General features: G+C 37.1%; 2 protein-coding genes and 1 long non-coding RNA gene across 5 annotated transcripts in view; 1 reads left to right on the plus strand and 2 right to left on the minus strand.

Annotated features, from left to right (window-relative positions):
- Positions 1-16,461, minus strand: part of LOC127421594 (sodium- and chloride-dependent GABA transporter ine-like) — a 40,133-nt gene extending 23,672 nt beyond the window's left edge. The window contains exons 1-3 of one of the 3 annotated variants that reach the window (XM_051664749.1): positions 15,726-15,865; positions 10,797-10,924; positions 10,356-10,490 (exon numbers count right to left, since the gene is read on the minus strand). In XM_051664749.1, the coding sequence (XP_051520709.1) occupies positions 10,356-10,490; positions 10,797-10,833 (172 nt within the window). In that variant the 5' untranslated portion in view covers positions 10,834-10,924; positions 15,726-15,865. Of the gene's footprint in view, positions 1-10,355; positions 10,491-10,673; positions 10,925-15,725 lie in introns of those variants that run through there. The other 2 variants (XM_051664741.1, XM_051664756.1) reach the window with 2 other exon arrangements.
- Positions 914-10,343, minus strand: LOC127421613 (uncharacterized). The gene is made up of 2 exons (XR_007894029.1): positions 2,252-10,343; positions 914-2,052 (listed from the first exon to the last, which is right to left on the minus strand). It is a non-coding gene; the product is annotated as an uncharacterized LOC127421613 (long non-coding RNA).
- A 3,681-nt stretch (positions 16,462-20,142) lies between the features above and the next one.
- LOC127419720 (LIM domain kinase 2-like) overlaps positions 20,143-25,156 on the plus strand; it is a 54,816-nt gene continuing 49,802 nt past the window's right edge. The window contains exons 1-2 of the mRNA XM_051661376.1: positions 20,143-20,375; positions 21,072-21,168. Of these exons, the coding sequence (XP_051517336.1) occupies positions 20,360-20,375; positions 21,072-21,168 (113 nt within the window). The 5' untranslated portion in view covers positions 20,143-20,359. The remainder of the gene's footprint in view (positions 20,376-21,071; positions 21,169-25,156) is intronic.

Raw genomic sequence — 25,156 nt, forward strand, 5'->3', positions numbered from 1 at the left:
TTAATTTGCTGCATAAAACTTCCAACTGTTTCCAACCTAATATAAACATATCTGCTTGTTACCCAAATCAATTTTGCAGGAAGACAACAAGGCAAAAATCACAAACACTTATTTTGGCATTGCCATGTTTGGGTGCCTGCTTTAAGTACTTGGATTAGCTATCATCACTTTGTATGGATCATGGTATTGTTTTGTGCCCCTTTCCCACAGTCTAAATTGAATGTTCATTAGTTGTTTCAGACCTGAATAACTTGAAAACAGGTATGTCGCTGTTGGCACGTGTATGGTGCCTCAGAAAATCACCTAGATTCCTCCACAGCATGCTGGTTTTCTGAACTAAAGTCTAAATGAGTCCATTGCTTCAGCTAGACTACAGGCCTAATGCACTGTGTGTTTATTGGTTAAAAGCTGGATGTTCTATTAGAAATCCTATGTGAAACACACAATGGTGAAATCAAATGCAAATAGCATTTTTGTAAACTTTAGGAAATTAGAGCATAATGTGTATTGTGCCTAATGTTACATGCATGTGTTAGATTTTGAATTTTCATACAAAATCAGTCTCTTAAAGTTATTTAAAATTGTATATTAATTTCTATTATTTTGTATGAAAAGGTAGAACAAATGGGTATGCTGTTAAGTCATTCAACCCTGGTGTCACCATAAACCTCTCTGTTTAAGATAGACTAACTAATTAGAAGCCGATTATCCCAGAGACAGAAAACTATGGCGATAATTGCGTCAATATTAGATTCTGTGAAGTTATTTTCCCTTCTCTATCCACCTTATTTTGCAACGCGGAAGTAAGCAGCGGCTGCATTTCCGGCGAATGTGTAAAATTTCTGCTGTTATTGACCGCAATTTAAATAAATAGAAGGATAATAATTCTATCAGGAAGACTTGCAGACTTGAGTGAAATTCAAGATGACATTTATTTGAGGAATATAAAACAGAAAATGTAATGTCTCTCTTTGGCGTAAGCCCCGTCTGGCGGTCCGAAGAAGTTGTACTCGGAACCATCATATCCTGCCAGAGATAGGAGGCAGGGGCGAGGAGCCTACCCCTGTGCAGGACGGGAGTCGACTGGTGGTGGTGGGGTGGTGGAGGTTGCCGTGTTAACACAACTGAAACAGCAATGTGATAGAATGTGAACAGACTTATAAAGCAATGGCTTACATGTGATTGGCTAGGAGTTACCTAGCTAATGGTGTGATGTACAGTTGCTAGTCTTCCCGTTAGAACTACGCTGCGCTTACATTACCAGAATTTAGTGATCTAAGTTTATAAACTATCACACAACCACAGGATGTACAGCAGAATGATGGCCTAATGTCGAATAATTTTCTAACTTCAGCATTTAAATGTAAAAGTGTAAGTAAATCATTCACTTGTTGCTGTGTGTTGTTGTACTGAAGAGACGGTAATTAAATCTGTTTCTTACTTTACCGAGATTGTGATGATGCAGTCTTTCTTGTCTCCATGTAAACCTCCATTTATATGTACCTTCATAACCTCCAATGATGCCTTTATTTGTTTATTTCCAAAGGTGATATTTCATAAGCTATGCTGAATGTAAGATCTGCATGTTTGTTTACTATGCACTGCTAAGAAAGAGAGAATGCTCTCTGAAAAGAACAGAGAATAATGCATTTATTATTTTGTCAAGGTGAAACAAGACGCAGTTTTGGTGCAAAGAAAGTTAAAACAGCATTTGCCCTGCGGCTTTCTGCTCTCTGCTGGTTGTGTAAAGTTTGTGGAGGCATGTCAGATGGTGCGGACGACTGTCCTGTCAGCACCTGATCTCTCATTCATTCTGCCTGTGCAACAGTGTGATAAAACAATGGCAAAATGCGATATACGGTAAAACTATATGCGTTCAAAACTAATGAGTTTATGAAAATCATAATTAATGATAATAATATGATGACATATAATGCCAGCATGTAATAAAGCAGCATAATGTAGTATTTTTGTATCGCTAAAATAGCTGGAAGTGGCTAATACCGGAAGTGGTCCACATTCAAGGTTGATAATGGCAGCACCCTAGTTTCGCTGAAAAATAAGGTGAATAGTCATTTTTCAACTGGAGTCATTATGAAACAATATGAAACTTAATTTTGCTCAAGCCATTACACCTCATTAGAAGAAAAGCCTGTTACTTACTTTTGTTGGGGGATCATCAGAAAATCACAAAGGATGTGACATAAGCACAATGTACATTTCAATCAAAAGAATATACAGAAAGAACTACCTGCTTTAGTCCCTCTGCTAGCAAGGAGACATAATCGGCTGAAATGAGCGCTATATCAAGGGACGGACCCAAAAGATTTGACCGGGTAGACTATCTCTGTCTTTGAGGAGATAAAACAAAAACTATGGAGAGAAGTCATTAGTTAGCAGGTGAAAGAGTATGTCAAATGGAAAAGGAAAGAAACCCTATGAGAAACTGGTGACCGTTGATGGCTGAACTCCTTGGTGGTGACATTCGCTTTGGTCACAAACAGTAAACAAATTCAGTCATGAAATTCTACATGGCACAAACTGATAGGTCCTTTGATCATGTAATCTATTAGCCAATCAACTTACTCTCTCTTTGTCTAACATTTAAATTGCATCAGCAACATGTCCTACAGTACATGCTCAATGCAGCATGACTTGTGTATGTCTTATTGTGCAGCAGCAGCAGCAGCATGTCCAGACTGATTGATGAAAAAAAACCTGACTGTGGCAACATTTTTACTAAATGAAATTATGTGGATCATTACACATATCGCTGCAGTTTCGAGGTGAAATGTCCACTGAGTGGCACTAAAAGCAAGTTAAATGTGTCCCAAAAAGATGAGGTTAAGGTTTATCCTCTATGGAGTTTAAAATGAACAAAACCTACCTCCCTAACATAAACCTTTAATTAAACCTAACCGGTACTGTCTTTTTTGTTATTAACAATTTTTATTGATTTCAGTGACATATTAAATAAACATGACAGAAAATACAGAATCAAATTATATGAACTTAAACCCTTCCCTCCGAACAAATTTGAATACCCAATACATCACACATAAAATTCTGAACCCTCAACCAAAATTCTTGGATCTTAACACACCACCGAAAAAATAGGTTGTGTCCCCATCTTCTGATTGGCATCGCAAGCAGGTGGAAGTGTCTTTGAGACCAAGTCTATACAATCTAGAGGGAGTCCAACAGAATCAATGTAAAATCTTAAATTGCATCAGACGCACCTTTGCATCTCTAGATGTAGACTTGATGTTTTTTAGAATCCTAGCCCAAACTCCATCCTCCAATACCAAGTTTAAGTCTTTCTCCCATAATCTCTTGAGAGAAGTTGAAGCTCCTTCCCCCAGACACTGAATTAACAGGGAATAATACACTGATGCCTCATGACCTTTTCCAAAGGCAGTAATCATCACTTCCAGAGTATCTGCCGCTTTAGGGGGGTGTACGCTACCCCCAAAAATAGTACAGAGCAGATGGCGCAGCTGTAAATACCTTAAGAAATGAGATCTGGGAATCCTAAAATACTGAACCATATTTTCAAAAAATCTCAACACTCCACTCTCATATAGGTCACCGAGAATATTAACCTCCCTCACAATCCACTCTGACCAGCAGGAAGGGGACTTATTAATACGTAATTTTGGGCTCATCCATATGCTCGAGGCAACATTTAAATAAACGTCCGAATTAAACACTCTGGACACCTTTGTCCATACTGCGTGCAAATGCAAGATAACGGGGTGTGACTTAACTTCTCCGGTTAGTGTAATATAAAGGTTTTGCAATGGCAATATAGGGGCAAAAACTTCCTGTTCAATACAAAACCAGGGAGGGGCTCTCTCAGGGGGAAGTGACCAATGAGCCAAATGTCTGAGACAGAATGCATAATAATCTTGGGTAGGCCTAGCCCATCTTTGTCAATCGGCCTATGTAACTTACTGAAGTGTAATCTGGGACGCTTATTATTCCAAATGAAGGACTTCGCTACGCTATCAAATTGCTTGAAATAAGAGAGGGGGACATCTACAGGGAGAGACTGTAGCAGGTAGTTGAATTTTGGAATAAATTTAATTTTAAAAACATTAACTTTCCCAATCATAGATAAATATAATGAAGCCCACATCGCTCGAAAACCTTTTTATTAAGGGGTCAAAATTAACTGACTAAATCAGACAAATTTGCTGGGAATAAAATACCCAAATACTTAATGCCCTGATTGGGCCACTGGAAAGCACCCAGCTGAAAAGCCATAACTGGGCAGTATGCTGACAGAGCCAAAGCTTTGGATTAGACCAACTGACTCTGTATCCCGAGAACTTAGAAAATGAATTAATAATTCTGTGGAGGCAAGGCACAGATCTAGTGGAGTTGGAGACGATTAATAAAATATCATCTGTGTAAAGCAAAAGCTTATGCGCAATACCTCCTGCCACCACCCCTGGAAAATCATTTTCCTTTCTTATCGCGGCTGCTAATGGTTCCAAGGCAAGACAGAACAATAATGGGGAAAGAGGGCAACCCTGCCGGGTGCCCCTGTCCAGAGTAAAATAATTTGAAATTAATCCATTTGTTTGTACTGCCGCTACCGGGTGTCTATAAAGTAACTTAATCCATCCAATAAAAGTGTTCCTGAACCACGTATATTTCCAAAATCTTAAAAAGATAATCCCATTCTACCATATCAAACGCCTTTTCGGCATCAAGTGAGATGGTAGCGACCAGAGACTGATCATTCGCCACTGACCACATGATATTGATGAGACACCTGATGTTATCAGAAGAGCTACAGCCCCGAATAAACCCCACCTGATCTGTATGTATAAGAGACGTCATAACTTTACTTAATGGGTTAGCCAAAATTTTTGACAATATTTTTACATCTAGCTGAATCAGGGAAATTGGACGGTAAATCTTACACTCACTTGGATCTTTGTCCTTTTTAAGAATCAGACTGATCCGGGCTTGTGTCATGGTTGGCGGAAGCTTTCCATTCTTTAATGCTTCCGTATAAACTTCTAACAAAAGTGGAGCCAGTTCTGTAGCATAAGATCTAAAAAATTCAGTGGCAAAGCCATCTGGCCCCGGAGCCTTGCCTGTAGGCAAGACCTTAATTACCTCGCAAAGCTCCTCCAAGTTTCCTTTATTATCAAGATAATTTTTTTTGCTCAGTCGTCAGTTTAGGGAGTTCTAATGGTTTCACTAAGTTTCTAATATCTTCATCAGTAGACGAAGACGAGGAACTATAGAGATCAAGATAGAATTCTTTAAAAGTATCATTAATATCAATGGCCAAGGTAAATATTTCACCACCAGCAGATTTCACTGAGGGAATGGGAGAAAAAGACTCTCTCTGCTTTATATATCTAGCCAAAAACTTCACCTTCCACAACAAAATAGTATTATATATGTATTTCAATCAGGTCAATTCTCTGAGGCCATCAGACGACATTCAGCGCTTCAGCTCTGCCTCGGCATCTTTAATATTCCCTTCCAGTTCCACGAATTCTCGTGCTTTGGATTTTTTGGTGAATGAGGCAAACTGTATGATCTGACCCCTAAGAAATGCCTTAAGTTCCTCCCTTGCCATGCCCACAGAGGATACTGAGGACCAGTTGGTTTCCATTTAAACACTGATTTCAGCTTTTAACATTTGTTAGAATTCAGGATTTTGCAAAAGGGATATATTAAAATGATTTCTTTTTCTCTGTATGTGGCAACACCTCTAAACTCACCAGGGTATGATCTGAGACTAAGATGTTTCCAATTGAGCAATCAACAACAGGTGAAATGAGGGACTATTCTAGAATAAATCTTATGGACTGATGAAAAACATATATAGTCCCTACCAGATGGGTTCAAAAGTCTCCAAATATCTGTAAGACCAAGATTTTTACACATCCTGTGAAGCGTCAATGTTGCTCTAGGGGGCTTGCACACTTTTGCTACACTATGATCAAGGACCATCAAAAGATTAAAGTCTCCTCCCAATATTATATAATGAGGGGTGCCAGCAGCTTGCAACATCACTTCAAGATCTATAAAGAAGCCCTGATCATCAGCTTTATGTGTGTAAATATTAGCCAAAATCAACCTTTGCCAATGAATTTCTGCTAAAACAATAATGACTCTTCCTAATTTATCATTAAACTGTTTGAGACAGACTCTTACTTGTGCCAGCACTAAAGAAAACATGTCCACTCCATATCTTCCCAAATTTTTCAGCTTCCTGCAGGGAAAGATGTGTTTCTTGAAGAAACACAATATCATATTTCTTACATTTAAGAAAAGAAATAACCTTCCTTCTTTTTATGGGGTGCCCCAACACATTCCCATTCCACATGGAGAGAGACAATCCACTCATATTAACATTTGACATTTTGACATATTAGAAAAAATAGATTGTGTCAAAAAAACAATTATAAAGATTACCTGCAAAAATCAAACCCCGAACTTCCCCCTGAACCAAACAAACAGAAGAAAAAAAAGAAAAACGTGCGCATTAACCCCGTGCACGACAGCGCCAACCAGCGTCCATCCCTCTAAACTCAAACAGTCCATGTACGCCTTCGAGAGCCCCCACGACAACTTTGCCATCGGATTATTCAAGTCTTCTATACAAATTTTGTGAGACAGAATTACACAACAGAAAATAATCTATAAAACAAACTCCAACCAGTAGGTGGGATAAACACAAAGACATGTATATTCATCCACAAACTGTCCCAAAGGAGTGTTACTAGAGCTCGACCAGTATGGGATTTTTGAGACCAATACCGATTTTAGAGGGTGAAAATTCACCAATTACCGATATGGTGGCCGATATAGTTAATTTTTGAGCTGGAATGAAAACAGACCTTTTCTATGTGGATTGTTCACCAATTTTGCACCGATATGACTATGCAAAGGTACTCAGAAGGCTGCTTTCTTAAATATTTTTAGCAAAGAATATTTGACATTATTATTATTATACACTGTCAGCAAATTCTAGAAATGAACACTGAGAAAATAAAGAATAAATAAAATACAATAAATAGCTTAAAAATCATCAGTACTTTATGCTCAGTATCAGTCAGTTGCTGACCATTTAAATAAAGAATAAATAAAAATACAATAAATAGCTAAATAAACATCAGTAATGTTTAGTATCAGTCAAATGCTGACCAATTAAATAAAGAATAAATAAAAATAAAATAAATAGCTAAATAAACATCAGTAGTACTGTTTAGTATCAGTCAAATGCTGACTATTTTAATACTGCCAGTCAATTATTGGCAGGTTGTAAAACAAGAAGCATTTTCACCTGCCGAGACAAGAGATAAACAGCGGCAGCGGTGTTACACCGCATTCTGCTATACAAGTTCAGGGGAAACTTTCAATGGTGGAAAACCAGACTTTTAAATATTAAATTTTATAAATGCAATGACTGGAATTGTTCAGTTGAAGGGGGTACCAAACTGTGAATCCTGAACAAAACAGTTTGGTGAATACATGTTTACACATTATCTTCCACTCAGCTGATAAGCAATGAAAGTTGCTATGTGGTTAGCTAGTTAACTATAAGCTTGTTGTCATGGAGAGTAAAAGATGGACTTTATTTACTTTCCAGTATTGCGTCTCACCAACTAGGTAACAGCGTAGCGTGAAATCAACACTCAACAGACACAATCCACCACCGCACCGTTGTCTGATGAGCTGCAAAAAGATGCTCTGATGTTTACCTTTACTTTACTGACTGCAATGACAAACTATAGCTGTCTAACAGCAAAACATGAGTGACATGGTTATCAGGGACAGGGTTAACGTTATATTAGTTATATTGAAAAGGGAAAATGATGGGGTCATTGTTTATTAACTTTCCAGTATGTATTTCACAAACTAGTTAGCAACTTATGACGAAGACACCGCTCAACTCCGCCCTGGCTGCATAGCCACCGTCAGCTTAGAGTTAGCTCTTTAAACAATGGAGTCGGAGCGCACTCTGCTGGACAAACTACGTTATGACACCAATTATAAAGCATTGTTTTCTGCATTATATGTTCTGAAAAAAAGTTTTCATATCTGCGCATATAGGTAAACATATATGCCGATATCGATATATCGGTGAAAGGCTAATATCAGCTGATAATATCGCCGGACTGATATATCGGTCAGGCACTAAGTGTTACTCCACAAAACATGCTCCAGCCGCTAGGTGGAACCAGCACAAAAAGAAACAAAGACGGCGCTCAGTTTCATGAATGAAGTTCAGACAGTCAAGTGAATGTTCAGTGAGTCAGGTCATAAGTGTTTATGAAGTTTTAATCTGCTATTTTACTCGTGATTTGAGTGAAAATGAACAACTCGTTGTTGCGCCTTTAGAGTTTACTTCACCAGAAAACTGCAGTGATACATTGAACGAGGCAGGTGAAACTCAAGCTCAGGCACGAAACTCTGAATAGGCAAGCTGATCGGTTCTTTTAATTTGTTATCTGTTACCCATTCAGCTCGCTTACATGTGGTATGTCAAGTCAATCGGCTCACATGGTGTAAGCTGATAGGTCCTTTGACATGTCATCTGGTAGCTTATCAACTTGTGTAATCTCTCTTTGCCAAATATTTACATTTGCTCAGTTTGCAAGTAAGCCAGTTTCACTGCAGCTTGCTGCAAGAGTTTCTCTGTAACCCTCCACTTCCAAACCCTGCTTATCTAGATCTGCTACATGGGCACTGTATTTATGTCTAACTGTGCAAGAGCTTGTCCTACATACTTTATACAGAATGTCTTGTGTTTTTCTTATTGTGCAGCAGCAGAAGCAGCAGGTCTACATGCTTAACTCAGTATGTCGGTGTACGTTCTAGCAGTAGCAAGTCTCCGTACTTGCTCTGCAGCAGCAACAGCAGCTTAGCAGATGTAGTCCGCCAAGACCAATATCCTCTCAATATGTCATACCCACATTAACATACTAAATCTTTCCGAGAGTTGTCATGACTGAAAGTTGTTATAGTAATGATAATCTATGAAACCAGGTTGGGCACAAAATGCCAATATATAGTCTAGCAGTAGCAAGTTTTCGTAAGCAGTATAAGAAAAATCAAGTCTGCCAAAACACAACCTACCAACTTCATATTCATTATAACACTTTATATTTATTCAGAGTGTTGTAATGACTGAACTTCTTTTTTGACACTTTACTGTTGCCAAGTTTAAACATAAGTTTATAAATATAGTGCTGAATTTATTTCAATACTTTAAGCAGCATGAAAATAAAACATGTCCTTTTAAAACAAAAACAAAAAAAAAACTAAAAAAAAAAAAAACTACTAAATAATTCCATATTTTGGAATGAACTTGTCTTAAGGAGCTTTTAAGTGTCCAAAAAAGGCTTACAGTAGATGTAAGAATAGTTATTCTGTATTATCAGTAACAACACTTCTTCACTTAAAACTGAATGGGATTCTAGAAGGCATCTTGTTGTTTCTGCACTTTAAATTATCCAAATGTCCTAAAAAATTAGAGTTTAAAAATTGCTGATTAAAGGTTGATTGGGACACAGAACACTGATTGGGGATATAAGGCAGAACACAAGAGATCAGCCATCACCAGATCATCAGGGATCACATAGTATATAGTGACCATACATTTTAAAGGGAAAAAAGGGAAGAAAAAAATGGGGGGAAAAAGGTGAGAAGGTGAGCTTTGCACTCAGTATTCATGCTTGAACTGCCATGTAAATGCAGAGAGATGTGTTGCTTCATTTTAAATTAATTAGACCTTAAAACACAGCCCAGCAAAATGGTTAAAATGTAGTGTGATAACATACATTTGAATACTATGGTGTAATATAAAAAATAGTATTACCAATTACTTACAGCATTTGCATAAAGTAGTTAGGTTATTGCTTTAGAACCTGTTCAATTCCTATATTTGCAATGTGGCAAACTATAGCATTATACTGTATGGCAAGCATGTACACCTTTGTTAACAGAGTAAGAAAACCACCAAAAACAAACGAGAAACACAACAACTGATAAAGCAATCAAAGTGATAAGGTGCACAACAGGCAAAGCCACCCACAGTTAATACAAGGAATATATTCAATTACTGTGACTTTTAATTTCTACAAAATACTGTATTCCTTTAATTGTTTTGAATCAAATTACCATTGAATAGGCCTGCATAGTGTTTATGTATTTATTCATTTAGCAGATGCTATTATCCAAAATTAACTTACAAATGAGAATAAGACAAGCATATTTATCAACACTACATACAATTAATGTGACTAACGTTATGCTGAAATATGTTTGGATGGAATAACTAAACGGGAGATTAAGTTGATTAGGGCACATGGACCACTCACCTTTGAAGAGGGGACATATTTTAGCCAGAGCGTGGACTGGCCCCAGACGAGTGTACTGCCCAACGGTGAACTCCATGAAGAGCAGGGGGATACCACAGAGTAACAACATGATAAAGTAGGGAATCAAGAAAGCACCTGAAACAGAAGAATGGAAAACAAAACATTAATTACATAATTCGATTTTTAAGATATCATATGATTTTGTAATAGACATTTTGTTTTGCATTAATGGTCACAAATCTCTTCATAAATTTGGAAGGGATACATCAATGGAATGTTAACACCAGTCACACTGTCATATAATTCCATTGTACAGACCTTAATTTGACTTTTTGCTGAGTCACTCTGTAAGTGTAGATCTATTTTCTTGCAATCCATGTTTATGCAAATTTTCAATGAGAAGAGGAAGTGTATTACAGGAAGGTAAGATGATTTACACACACGTTCTGTATAGATGTAAAAAAGGCGTTGTCATCATTGGACATTTAAAAGATTTGGATATTCCAGAATGTCCAGGACCCTCCAAAGATAAAGAATCAAGAATCTGGGGTTCTGCATGGTGCGAATGTCTATGAAAACACAGGTGCAGACAGCCAACATTACACCTGGACAATACCGACATAAACTGACTGAAGTTATAAAATATGTATGGCGCTAATCAAACCAGAAGCAACAAGACACATGATTATCTGCTGTAAACTTTGTGACAGCTGTCCTATAAAATATTTGTATTCTTCTAAATCTCACAGATCTCTGCATAGAGACACTGAACTTTATTGATTTCATTTCTCAAAAATGGGGCAGTTCAGACTTATTCATTTCAAATCATTTTTGCACACCTGATCTGCTCATCTTCTCTAGAATTTTAACATAAATACTGTAGCCTATATGGCTTTATGCCAACCCAATACGAAGAAGTCAATAAATATTTGAGAACACAACAACCCATATATTCTGACCCACTTATGCATTTTGGTCAATGATTAACATTGAGGAAAGCTGTCAAAAGGGCAACATCAAAAACCAGGCAACTACAGCATTGCAAAGATGAAAAAAGTCTGCTGTTAGAAACAATAGGCATATCCAATGGCACAAGACTCTCCTGTTACATACCCTTAATTACACAACTAGCTTATTTAAAAGCATTTCTCTTGCATAAAAGGACTGTTAATTAGTTATCCTAAAATGATGATTACTAAAGATGTAATTTATGGTGTATAAAAATGTACAATAGAAGACTGCAATTGGAATTTCACAACTTTGCTTGGGAAAAGTTTTCAAAGGCAGCTGAAGGTAGTTCTAGTAGAATACATTTACGCTAAAGACTTTGCTGACAACAACCGTATATTGTTACTAATTACTCCAAAATGTTAACTTGCATCATATGCAGCCCTGGCCTAATGTATAACTTATGAATTTTTTTATATATTGCTGTACTTATGACCATATGATTTCTGCACTGCAGAAAACACATATGGAATATCGAAATTCATTCATAAAAACTGATTTAGCTATAAAATGACAAATGTCACAGAATTTGAAATATCTGTGATAAAATTAATGTATGAATGCACAATTAATCAAATTAAAATCGGGATATGTCTAAGTGTGATTATTAAAGCACAAAAGGATGGGATTTAAATAAATATAGAGTATACAGTCTGCGTGTGCTGGGCGCTTCAAAGGGAATGTGTGAAGCCGGCTGTTCATACACTAAAGCATCTTTACACTGCAAAGGTGGCACTTAAGCTGCGTCTGAAATGGAATTTAGGTGTATTTACACAGACTGTTTAATGCTGCTCAGAGGTGGCATATATGCTTTCACATAGCTATTACAATTACATAAATTATGTTATGATATTAATGTTTTAAATATAAAATTATGAATATAGACATATGAAATGAAGGAAATTATGAAATCATACTTTTAGAAATGAAACAAACTTATTAAATAATAAATGCTTTATCATGACAACAACAAACGTTTAAGGCATTTACACAGAACCAAAGCAGCATCAGAACTACCTTTGATACAAAGGGCTGAAGTGGGTCTGAATTCAGATCATTAAGTTCAGGCTGCTTATGTTATAAAATTATACCAAGAAATTTCACTAAAGAACACAGGTGCACAAGAAGACCAAAACAGCCCTATCTCAGAAACAACCCTATCATAAACATTCATACGACTATCATATTCTGATCATCGAAGAGGCACATTGTGACCTTAGATGTGCAAAATTTGCAGCCATAACATTGAGGGCAAACTTAAAAAATCTTTGTTTTTTATTTATGTATGTCAACTGTACAGTTTGTGCTAAAGCTGACCAGTGTTTTACATTCAAAGTGTAATCGACTGCGATGAGGTTATTTTAACAATTGCATACTGACTTGCAATATAGCTGTTCAGCTGTGACGTCAATTTGTAGGTGAAATCGGAAGTCTAATTCGCCATGGGTTCCCTCAAAATTTTCCTATTGGTTTTTATAATGGGGGTTTTCAACTTATTAGTAAAATAAAATCTCTGGTAAATATCACTTTACCATTCGTGGACGTTTTGTTCTACAACATAAATCACACACTTTCATACCACAAACGTGAATTTTGAAGCCGCCGTGTGTTTTTTTATTTCATTTTTTTTAATAGCATTTTCTGGTTCTAGAAGTAAAAATCCCATAATTTTTTCCATAGACTAATTGATTTTCCACGATTACTCATAAACCTTTAAAGACAGACCAACTGGGAGATCCGAGGATGCTCATCTATGGTATATGCTTCCGTTGAACCCATCTGTCTGCGTTCTCAACTTCATTATTTAAAAACTGTGTTTGATAGCAGAATTCATGATAAAACAACTACATTACTCATGGTGCAGCAAAGAAAGCTTTACCAATCAAAGAACTGTGAAACGTGCCTCGGAGCGACCGCCCACTCCCATGACGCTCTGTGAATGACATAATCGAGTCATGTCTCTTTAACCTTACACTACTTATCTATTTGTACATATCTGAATATTTTGCAACAAACGTAAAATATATTGCTTCTATACTTATAATCAACAACCTAAAATCAATAGTTTTATATAATCCTATCGGTTTTTATTCAATGACATCATTAGTAATGTTTCATTGTATTGTAGTCTGTTCCCTCATGAAAGACAGTAAGTACACAGTCTTGTGCCTTTGTCTTTTTGTCCAAGTTTCAAATACTTTTTTTTGCCTCAAAGCAAATTTCGTGACGTTGTGATTCACCACAGAGCTGGTTGGTTTGGTTCATGGCTTACAACTCTATTATGAAGTAGGGATGGGCGGATCGATACTAAAATATCGATACTTCCGATACTGATGTGGTGTCAAGAATATCGATCCTCACATAAAAAAATCAATTCTGGATTATTATTTTTTTAACAAGTGATCTTATTATTTAGATTACATGAATATTAATTCATCTCAAAAGCTTTGAAGTGCAAAAAGAATTATATGAGCAAACTGTTGCATGACACCAGAACTATTTTTTCTTCCACCCATCTTGGTGAGCAGAAATGCTAAAATACTAGTGCTCACCCTTTCAGTCCTAGCCCTCGTTCAAAGAGGGAGCAGTGCTTTCCTGAGGTAATGACAGAAAAATAGCATCTGGAGTTATTCACACTAAGTAATGACAAACCTAGATATGACGTATTATAATGGGCTTGTCTGACAATTTTTACAGGTTTATTTAAATTCAGAGTTGTTAAAACATTGATAATGATCTTTAATCCTTGTCAATAAATGATACCCTTATGAAAACTTACCATGGATTTACTGTAGTAATACTGTATTAACCAAGACCACGACTGTAGTAACCATGACTGTAGTAACCATGTTTCTTTTTCTTTTTTGGCAGTAACCAAGGTTTTGATACATTTAACCATTGGTTTTACTACAGCATTACTGTAGTATCCATACGGTAACTTGGTTTTAGTAATAGTAACCATATAATAATATCTATGGTTAATTTTGAGGTTTTATGTGGCTTATACTAACACATTTTTAAAGGGTAAACAAAGCAGCCTAATTATTTTCTGTTTAGGCCCATAAATATATACATGGAGAAATTTACACACATATATATGTAATAATAAAGTTACACATTTTATCCAAAGAATTCATAAAAATTCTATTTAATAGAGGTATCGGTATTGGTATCGATATCTGCGATATTGGACTAAAAGTACTTGGTATCGGATCAAAAATAAAATAAGTGGTATCACCCATCCCTATTATGAAGGATTTTATGAAAAATCTAAGCAAAAAATGTATGGGAAAAATACTTCCGGAAAACACAGGAGGCTGAATAAGTGGGCGGGCACTGTTTCACTATATTAGTCTATATAGTGGATTGTGATTAGTCTTGTGTTTGTTGCATACTGAATATATAGCCATTTACAGCTGTCCTGACACTGCACAGAGACCATGTTAATTCATAACTAACTGAAAACAAGGTACATGCTCAGTGTCAAGACAACAGCACTAACGCAGCATTTATTTTACACAGAACCAAATACTAAAACCTACAACTTTAACACTATTCTTTTGCTGCTTCAGAAGCACTGGTATTTCCTTTAGGAAATGCTAATCTAGTTTAGATTTATACAGGAGTGTTCAAAAGGTCAATTTCAAAGACTTCAACGGAGTGGTAGCCAAGAGGTAACAGGGCTGGCGACTTAAAGGTTGTGGTTAGACGCCTTTTTCAAGGGTTTATATATAACCCTTTATAAGGGTTTAAATGGCTATATATTCAGTATGCAACGAACATTTGAACAAGGCGACTAACCACAGGTTGTTCCAGCAGGACTGCTCCTGTTACTGCAAGTCACATTCTATGAAAGCGTCTTGATATATGACTAATTAGAAAGGTAATTACAGTTTTCATCAAGAAGAAAGAAACAGTTGCATAAATAAAACTACAAAAACTGTGTATTAGCTACTACAGTCATCAAAAGAAATAAATAAACAAAGACTCTCAGGGGTGTCAAACTCAGTTCCTGGAGGGCCACAGCCCTGCAGACTTTAGTTCCAGCCCTGCTCCAAAATGCCTCCTTGTAATCTTCAAGCGCTCCTGAAGACCTTGATTAGCTGCTTCAGGTGTGTTTAATTAGAGTTGGAGCTAAACTCTGCTGGACTGTGGTCCTCCAGGAACCGAGTTATACACCCCTGCTAGCCTTTTAGACTGTTTGAAGGAGAACCCATATTAATGTATTATGATTTTACAGTGGTAACAATAACTATGGTCTTTTGGCCAGAAACTATGTTTACGATAGTGCTTACAACCCCCGAAAATGAACTATGGCAAGAAAGTGATTCATGAGAGAAAAGCAGCGGTCTCGTCACTCACCTCCTCCGCTCCTGTAGCACAGGTACGGAAAGCGCCACACGTTTCCCAAACCCACCGCATAACCGATGGAGGCGAGCACGAACTCCAGGCGCCGACCCCAAGTCCCTCTCGGTTCAGTAGTTTGATCAACATTCGCCAACTGCATGGCTTCAGGGTTGGCGGCTGTCATCTTGGCAAGCGCTGCCTCCTCTTTTTCCTCTCCAACGTGCAAGGCAAACTTACTAGATGTGTTCGGGGTTCTGTTCTCGGTTCCAACCCCCATTATTACAAATGTTTAAAGCGCAAATTAAGTGTTATAATTGCTGGGTTGCATAAACACGAAATGAGATAAATATTACCATAAATTCAAGCAGCAGAGAGGAAGAATTAAATTAAATGGCGATTTTTAATTTGGGAAAACTTGTAAAAGGAATGTATGCTGACGATTGTTACAATTGTCTCGCGCTTGAAAGAATTTGCCGGTATGTGTCAAGCATAACTCAGCCTCGCTCTATATAACCTTCCCGTTTTGTATTTAAAGAAATGGTAAGTGTATCATATGATACATTTCACCATTACAAAACGAAATACCGCATCGTATATATAACTGTTACGAATACACACTTCTCGCTGATCTAGCCGCTTATATAGTCGTTACACAATTTTTTTTTTTTTTTAAACAGTCCCCCTTGAGATATAGTTTCCTGCTTTACACAGATAAATGTCACCATGCTGGCCTCCTTCATATCCGCCTCTTACTTAGAGTGACGTCAGAAGGCTGTGAAAGCGCGCCCGCGCTCAGCGGCTCTCTGTGTATAACTGCTCACGTGCAAATTAAAATCAGACACCACGCGCACGCAAATGTTGGGGTTTGTTTGAATCATAGAAACGACGTAAAATATTATGTATACTATGTATTTTACGTCTGATAATTTACGAGGTTTTATTTGTGATAACGTTTGATGCCGTGAGGGCATGTTTGAGTACAGCTGATTCCCTTTTTGAGGATAAACTGAATAATAGTATTTTAACTCACGTAGCTGCTATTTTTATTTTTTTTTAAAGATTCCACTCAACCTAGTAGTAAAGGTCATTTTTAATCCTAAAGTATAGAATGACAATCGTCGGCTCATAATGAGTTTGCAGAAATGAGTGGAAGGGTGGTGCCAGTGGGCAGATAATGGAGAAATAGGCGGGTCTTTTAGAAGTAAAACCACCCATCTCTTCAAATGAATAATATTTCGACTACTAATGAAATTTTAAAGACGAAGACGGACAGAAGTTTATTATTTCATAATAATAATTTTTTTTTATCAGGCTAAATTATTTTGAATAGCCTATACTAAATTCCTTTTAATATACACTGGCTGGCCAAAAAATAAATAAATAAATAAATAAAAAAGGCGCCATTTGGATTTAGGGAGGTTTCACACCTAGTTCGTTTATAAAGCGCTCCCAGAGCTTTATAAAGTGTATATATTTTGAATAGGCATGTAAGAACATTTCCATTTGCACAATGCGACGAGAACTTACAGGATTGTGACTAAACAGCTGTGTGGATGCACGACTGCAATGTGCTAGGGAGCATAAAGATAGGACTGTGGAGCAATGGAAAAGGTCATGTGGTCTGATGAGTCCAGATTTAGCCTATTCCAACGCGATTGGCGCGTCCGGTTAAGAAGGGAAGCGCCTGAAGCAATGCACCGGTCATGCATAGTGCCCACTGTGCAAGCCTCTGGAGGCAGTGTTATGATCTGGGGTTGCTTCAGTTGGTCAGGTCTAGGCTCAGCAACGTTATGCATCAATAAAATGAAGTCAGATGACTACCTGAATGACCAGGTTATACCATCAATAGAGTTTTTCTTCCCTGACGGCACGGGCATATTCCAGGACGACAATGACAAGATTCATCGGCCACCACAGAGTCCTGACCTTAACCCCATTGAAAGTCTTTTGGATGAGCTGGAGAAGACTTTACGGAGTGGTTCGACTCTCCCGTCATCAATACAAGATCTCGGCCAAAAATTAATGCATATCTGGACGGAAATAATGTTGTGACGTTGCATAAAGTTGTCGAAACAGTGTAGATTATCTGTTACGTGTAGCTCATTATGTGTTTGACAGCCATTTGCATCTCATGACATTTCAGTGTGGAAGTAATGAATCCTATACTATATTTGTTGCACAATCTCTTTGATTTATGAAAAATAAAACGTCAAAATATATCAGAATATATTCTATTCTAAAAATGTGCTTACTGTCTTGAAAATGTTTTGAACATTTGACACTGTACATTTTGTAGATCCATTTGTGATAGATACAGGGGCGTAGATTCCAGGGGGGATGGGGGGAGGTAACCTCCCCAATAATCAAAACAAGTAAGTACAACCCCCACTATATATATATATATATATATATATATATATATATATATATATATATACCATGATCAATGGAAACGTGTAAATGCTTCACGTTGCAACCCCTCAAAGTTCAAGCAGAATCTATGCCCTTGGATAGATATACGTATGTTATATTGGATACATCTCTAATGACTTGAGTATGTATAAATGTTTGGTGAAACACCTATGCATTTAAGGGTTAAGTTAAGACAAGTATTTTTGAATGTGTTCAATCAGTCACATGGAAAGCAAACTGCTCTTCGATTATTTTTGTTGAAATGTTATTAGTTTAATAGGCTAATTTAAAAGTGTATGGCAGAGGACACGTTAGTCATCATTATTTAATATAATGAATTTTAACACAAAGGAGTTGAAGTCACGTGCGATAATCCCCATGACCCGAAAAGGGTCACTGGTTGAAAAGTGTTGTTGAAATGAGTTTAGCACACTTCAAACTACTTCCAGCTAGAAATTATTACACGAGCGACCTCTGCTGGCTTCTTGTATGAAATACAGGCCCAGTCGGAATCTGCGCACGCAGAACTCATTAAAAACATTTTATTTTGTTTAAATCTTCCGCAGACCACAATAAAGGTCACAGGTGTTGTACAAATGAATATATAATTCGGATTTATTTATTAAATCCATAAAATTGGCAGGCCTGACTTCGAAACTAACAGACTTATTTAACAAGTTTCCATTATTTCTGTAATTCAAGGTTAAATGGATACATATGATGTAGGCTATTTATATTTACACCCAACAGTTGCATGTTCTTTGGTTTCTATAGAAGTTACTATAAAAGCTCTTGCTTTGGAATTGTTGAATGGATTTTAGAAAGGGGAGATTAAAAATGAATAAAAAGCAGAGCCAAAAGCATGGACATAAGAATTATTGAATGGGAGTAGTCCACCTACATGAGTTGTAATAGGTTCTGTAATTATATTTCCATTACACTGTCGATGAAACACATACAGTATATGCAGGGTTGGGATGGTTACTTTTGAAATATATTGCACTACAGATTACAGAATACATGCTGTAAAATGTAATTTGTAACGTATTCTGTTAAATTACTCAAGGTCAGTAATTTATTCTATATACTTTGGATTACTTCTTCAGCACTGGTAGATTTTTTCACTTGTTTTGACTATAAAAACTCTGCCAGTACATTAAGACAAAATACACGTTAAAAATACATTCTCTGAAAAACTTAAATATCTTATGCAGTGTTGTTTCTAAAACAAGATAAATCAAATTGATCTTGTTTTAAGGATTTTTAGATATTTTTACAGGAAAGCAACACAAAAATTATTATCAAGAATAAAATTTTTGCCCTAATATCAAAGGTCTTACCAGAAAACAAGAAATTATGAGCCAACGTGAATTTTCTTGTTAAAAAAATATGATCGTGCCTGGTAACATGCATGTAAAATGTCTAGAAATAGCATTTTATCTTAGCGTAAAGCTGACAATTTACACAAGGTTTATTTCTATTTCTTGTGCTCCAAACTTACTTCAAACGTACTTCTCTGTCTGCTCGTATGAATGTAACACATCATAAGAAAGTGTTTCACCGCTGTTCAAATGCACTTTGGATCGCATCATTTATATGTATAAATGTTTTCCATCTAAAAGGACTAAATATTAAATGAAACAAATGACAATAAAATGCAAAGTAATCTCTTCGGTAATCAAAATACTTTTTGAATGTAACTGTATTCTAAATACCAATGATTTAAATTGTAATTGTAGTGGAATACTGTTACTTATATTTTGTATTTTAAATACGTAATCCCGTTACATGTATTCCGTTACTCCCCAACCCTGAGTATATAGAAGTGTGTTATCTATGTATGGGTTTTGTAGTTGAGCTTTCTGCTTTGAATGGAAGAGGGGCGGGGGAACTCTAAGAGTGCAGACGCTTCTTCCTTTGAGCTGTAGATGGCGCTGCTGCATCGCCTGACGCGGTCCGGCTTTGTTGCCAAGACTGCAAACGCTCCTGTTTCAGGTGATCCCTTCCGGTCTCCGTACAATTCTACATTACGACGTCGTCTGCTCAGACGAGGGAGAGACAAACTTTGTTTTCCGTTTGATGGGACGTTTATCCTCAACATTCCTCTCATTCAACTGGATGGGTCTTAGACCTGGATCAGAAATGGAGCATCGCTGAAGCGCAGCGTGTGAATTGTACACATTTCTGGACCAGCATGTGAGCTTGAACAAATATAATCGAATCATATCAGGGAAGACATGGACGAACAAGAAGGTGAGAATTACGTGAACCATATTTATTCTTGCGCCAGTAAATGTTTGCGTGAGCTCCTTGAATTCCTACTCATTAATTCTTTGTCTCTGTGTTGAGTCTCTCACAGTTCACAGACCAGCGAGTTTCATTAGTTACTCGAAGCTTTTATATAGATAATCAAATGTGAATTGCAGGGATTTGCTCGCTTGTGTTTTCTCGTGTAACTGAAGAAATTAAATATTAAACCGGAGCTTGGACTATAGAGAAATGCGCCTATGTATTTATTAAATTCTGAATATTTAACCATTTTGAATAAACCGATTAGAATGGTTTTGTATAGGCAATTTTCCCCCAGCAAGTAAATAAAAAATGCCTCAGCTGCAACCATGACCTGTTTTTCATATCAAACGATGAATTAGAGACATTTTAAGTGTTAGTCAGATAAAATCCACTACTTCGAATGGGTGGCATTGTTTTTTAATGGTGAAGTGCAATGAAATGTAATTTTAGACACAGTCGCTCGAGCAGAAACGGAGCGCGATTACGTAATGTGAAACTGCTCGCGCTCAAGGAGCTCACATTTTCGCAGCCTCACAAGCTTTAAAACGCTCAAACCTTTTTTTTTTTTTTCTTCATGTAAACATACTCGTTATTAAGGGGTGCCAGGGGTTTTGGTTTGTAAAGGTTCTTAATGTTTATCTGATGTTTGATTGACAGATGTGACGGAGCGCGCGTGCACGGGCTGTGGCGGGACGATTCAGGACGCGTTCCATGTGAAGGTTCTTCAAGACGCCTGGCACAACTCGTGTTTTCAGTGGGTCTTAATCCTAGTTAAATCCCAACTTCTTTTTAAACTGAGCCAGACTGGCCATTAATGGGCTGAAACACACAAACGTTGGGTTTAATTGTTTTTCTTGGACTTGTCTGTGGAATGTTTTCTTTTTTTACTTTTCTTTTACGTAGCATCAGAGTCTACAAAGAGCCTTGGCGTATAATTGGACAATCATAAGTTCATTCATTAGAATCATTTAACAGCAAAGTTTTGGTTACTGACCCCAGTGTGGAAGCACCAACAGACATGCCAAGATATTCTAAATGACTAACTAAAGGTGGCCTAGTTGACCTGTAACTTGAAACCTAGACAGCGAGGAATGTTTTGGTTTTTTGTTTCCTTTCCAGAGGAAAACATCCAGGCTATTGCTTTCAAATGAAACCATTCACTATTGTTTGTTTGCGCACCTACATGCAGGTATTGTGGGCTGTTCATTGGCTGTTAAGCCAATGAAGAGTGTCAGCAACCACTGGGGACTCCTAGAAGATTCAGCTAGTGGGGTTAGATGTTGTAATTGTTTATGTGTCACAAACACATCTTTGTAGATGAAACAAACAGTAGAATAATGAAAAGTTGTCCTATTGGAATGCTATTTAGTAATTTAGAGGTGGTTTGCTTAAAGCAGCTTTCTTTCTTTCTGGCAAACTTCTGTGAGCTCTCCTTTTACCCCATTGATCAGTGTTTAACTTTCAATAGGTCTTTGTCAGGGTAAAGGTCCTTTAGTAAGATTAAGAAAGTTACTCTTAAGAAGATCTATGTGGACATTGGCTACATTAATATGTCATCAAAGCAGTTGCATCCCTAGTTAAAAATCTGCCAACCTGAGTCCATATTGCCAAAGGGCAGCAACAAATGTTTCTTAATTGTACTGGTGAGTGGTGACCATTGTTGCTTAAAGCACATCAGTTAATAAAACTGACCTCAGGAAATTATTTTATTAGTTTACTATTCTTAGTTCAGGTTTGCCCTCAGCCCTGTTGCCTTATTTCCTTCTCTTTGATTTGACATTTCAATTAATTGCAGTTGAAGTTTGCTTTTGAGTTCCTGACTTGTATTCATACAAATGTTTAGACACATTAACTCACTTGAAAGAATAAAGATTTTTAGGAATGGTTGCTGTTTAGGTTAACCTGGTGGCTTAAAAGGAATAGTTCACCCAGAAATGAAAATTCACCCACACGTTATCCCAGATGTATATGAATTTGTTTCTTCTGCAGAACACAAACAAAGGTTGTTAGAAGAATATCTCAGCTCTGTGGGTTTCATACAATGCAAATGAATGGAGACCAAAACTTTGAAGCTCCAAAAAGCACATAAAGTCAGCATAAAAGTAATCCATAAAACGCCAGTGGTTTAATCCATGTCTTCTGAAGCGATCCAGTCGGTTTTGGGTGAGAACAGACCAAAATGTAACATTTTTTTTACTGTACATCTTGCCATTGCAGTCTCTAGGCACGATCATGATTTCAAGCATGATTGCACTTCCTAGTTTGACTCATGCGCAGAGCGCTAGATTGCAATAGGAAGTTTAACCGAGCTTCAAATCATGATCCCCAAGGAGACTGCAGATGTCAAGATTGTGTTATATTTTTGTCTGTTCTCACCCAAAATCTATTAGATTGCTTCAGAAGACATGGATTAAACAACTATAGAGTCTTATGCATTAATTTTATGCTGCCTTTATGTGTTTTTTTTTTTTTTTTTGAGTTTCATAGTTTTGGTCACCATTCACTTGCATTGCATGGACCTACAGAGCTGAGACATTCTTCTAAAAATCTTTGTTTTCTGCACAAAAAAGAAAGTCATACACATCTGATGGCAAGAGGGTAAGTAAATTTTGAGAGAGTTTTCATTTTTGGGTGAACTATTCCTTTAATGCTGCCTGAAAGGTAAAAAAAAATCCTGAGTCATTTGAAGTACAAGCCAAAGGGTCATGGAGCAGTTTAAATCAGTCAAATCAAATCAGTCCTGCACAGGAGACTAGGACCAAGTTGAGGGTCTGATGATGATTTATTGACCCTGTTGATGGCAGCAATTTGTTCAGAGCCCATTCCTCAGCATTCTATGGAATCTGGAACAAGAGTAGGTGTGGGCCCATTTCACCTCTGTCGAATACTTTCCAGGTTGGATATGATCTGAATGTTGAGTGTCCAAGCAATTGTGAGCTTGTTGTCAAGGCATTCTCTGGCTTAAAACCATCACATGGTTTACTACCATAGTCTGGTGCGCTGAATCAGAGTTTACTTCACACAGTTTTGTATATAATTGTATATTTTCATACAATCCTCTTTGTTCCTCTGAGGAATCCTCATTATGTTATGACAGACGTTCCCTGTTTTCTTGTAAGCATTTGGTTGGTTGGTAATGTAGGTAGGATCTCCTCTCTGGTTAGAGGTCACATTCCCAGACATCAGCTTATGGCCCCTCCAGACAAATACAAGACTGTATTTTTTCCCTTTCTGTTAAGCGGCGGCTGTCAAACCCTTTATCTCTTTAGTTCTTTTTCTAGAATTGACCCAGTAGACAGTGATGGGTAACCTGCAGGGATCAGTATGACTGAATAATTGTCGTAAGCATTAGAAATGTTTCTCTGTTAATTTGGAATGCTTGGTGGAATGAAGGAAGTGAACGAGGTGTTTGTTCTGTATCTGTAGTGTTTGTCTTTGAGTATGTGTCAGGGCTTGAATCATTTCTTATTTCACCTGTTGTTTTTCCTGTGGGTGTAAACTCAGAACAGGAAGAAGAATCTTCTGACTCTCCTCAGAGCAGAATGAAATGGACAGAGTTCTTGAGATGTTTGATAATTTAAAAGGGTGTTACAGAGTTGCATGTTTCTACATGTGAGTTGTTCACAATGGAAGAATTCTTGGTCGTTGTGATAGTTATTTAATTGCCCCAGTAGAGCCAAAGGATGGGTGTGTTCTATTCAGAAGTGATCAACCTATGCCCAGCAGCTTCACCCTTCACACTGATAACTTTGGAAGGTTAAAGAGTGTAGGTGTCAGAAATAACGGTCATTGGAAAAGCATTTTAATTATATCTTTCCAAGCCAAAGGAGAAATTGTGTTACCATCGCACAAATTCTGATGTTAAAGGAATAGTTCATCCAAAAATAAAAATCCTGTCACACTTTACTTACCCTTATTGTATCTTTTTTATTTTGTGGAACACAAAAGGAGATGTTTGGCTGAATGACAGCATCAGTCACCATTTACTTTAATTGTATGGAAAAAAGGTGCAATGTAAATGAATAGTGACTGAGGCTAATATTGTACCAAACATCTCTCTGTGAACATCTTTTGTGGTCCACTGAAGAAAAAGTCATACAGGGTTGGTACAACATGAGGGGTAGGAAATGATGATAGAACTTTCATTGCTGCTTGAACTATTCCTTTAAATATAATTTGTATGTAACTTGTATGTCTTTACACATGATTTTTCCCCAATAATAACCACTTCTAGAATACAAACCAAAAATGAGTGCTACAGAACTGTTAGCCTTTGTGTAGAAATTTTCAATGCACGGGTTTGAAAAAGTTCATAATAATAGTGAAAGAATTTTATATAACGGTAGTGATCAAGGACTTTACAGCTTTTTTGTTTACAGAACCACATGTTCGCAGGTACAGATGGTTTAATTTACGTTACACTTGTCAAACCATGTGCAGTTACATGCTTTATGGTCCAGACTGAGGTTTTAGTGCAGCGCCAATATCTTGTGAGCAAAGTGTCCATCAGTTGAACCCTACATAAAATTGCTTATAAGTGCCCGTTGAAGCAGTTCAACTTATTTTTGGGCACTTCTATTTGCAACTACACTGTAACATGGCTACCATGATTGTTCATCCTTCAAAGTGCTCTACATGGGTATTATTTGTAACCATGGGAATGCACTGCCTGTCAGACATGTTTTGAAATGTGACCAAAAATTTACCAGTCGCATCTGGTTAACAGATGAAAGTTTATATCA

This window comes from Myxocyprinus asiaticus, chromosome 3 (assembly GCF_019703515.2).
Source record: "Myxocyprinus asiaticus isolate MX2 ecotype Aquarium Trade chromosome 3, UBuf_Myxa_2, whole genome shotgun sequence".
NCBI classification, from domain to species: Eukaryota; Metazoa; Chordata; class Actinopteri; order Cypriniformes; family Catostomidae; genus Myxocyprinus; species Myxocyprinus asiaticus.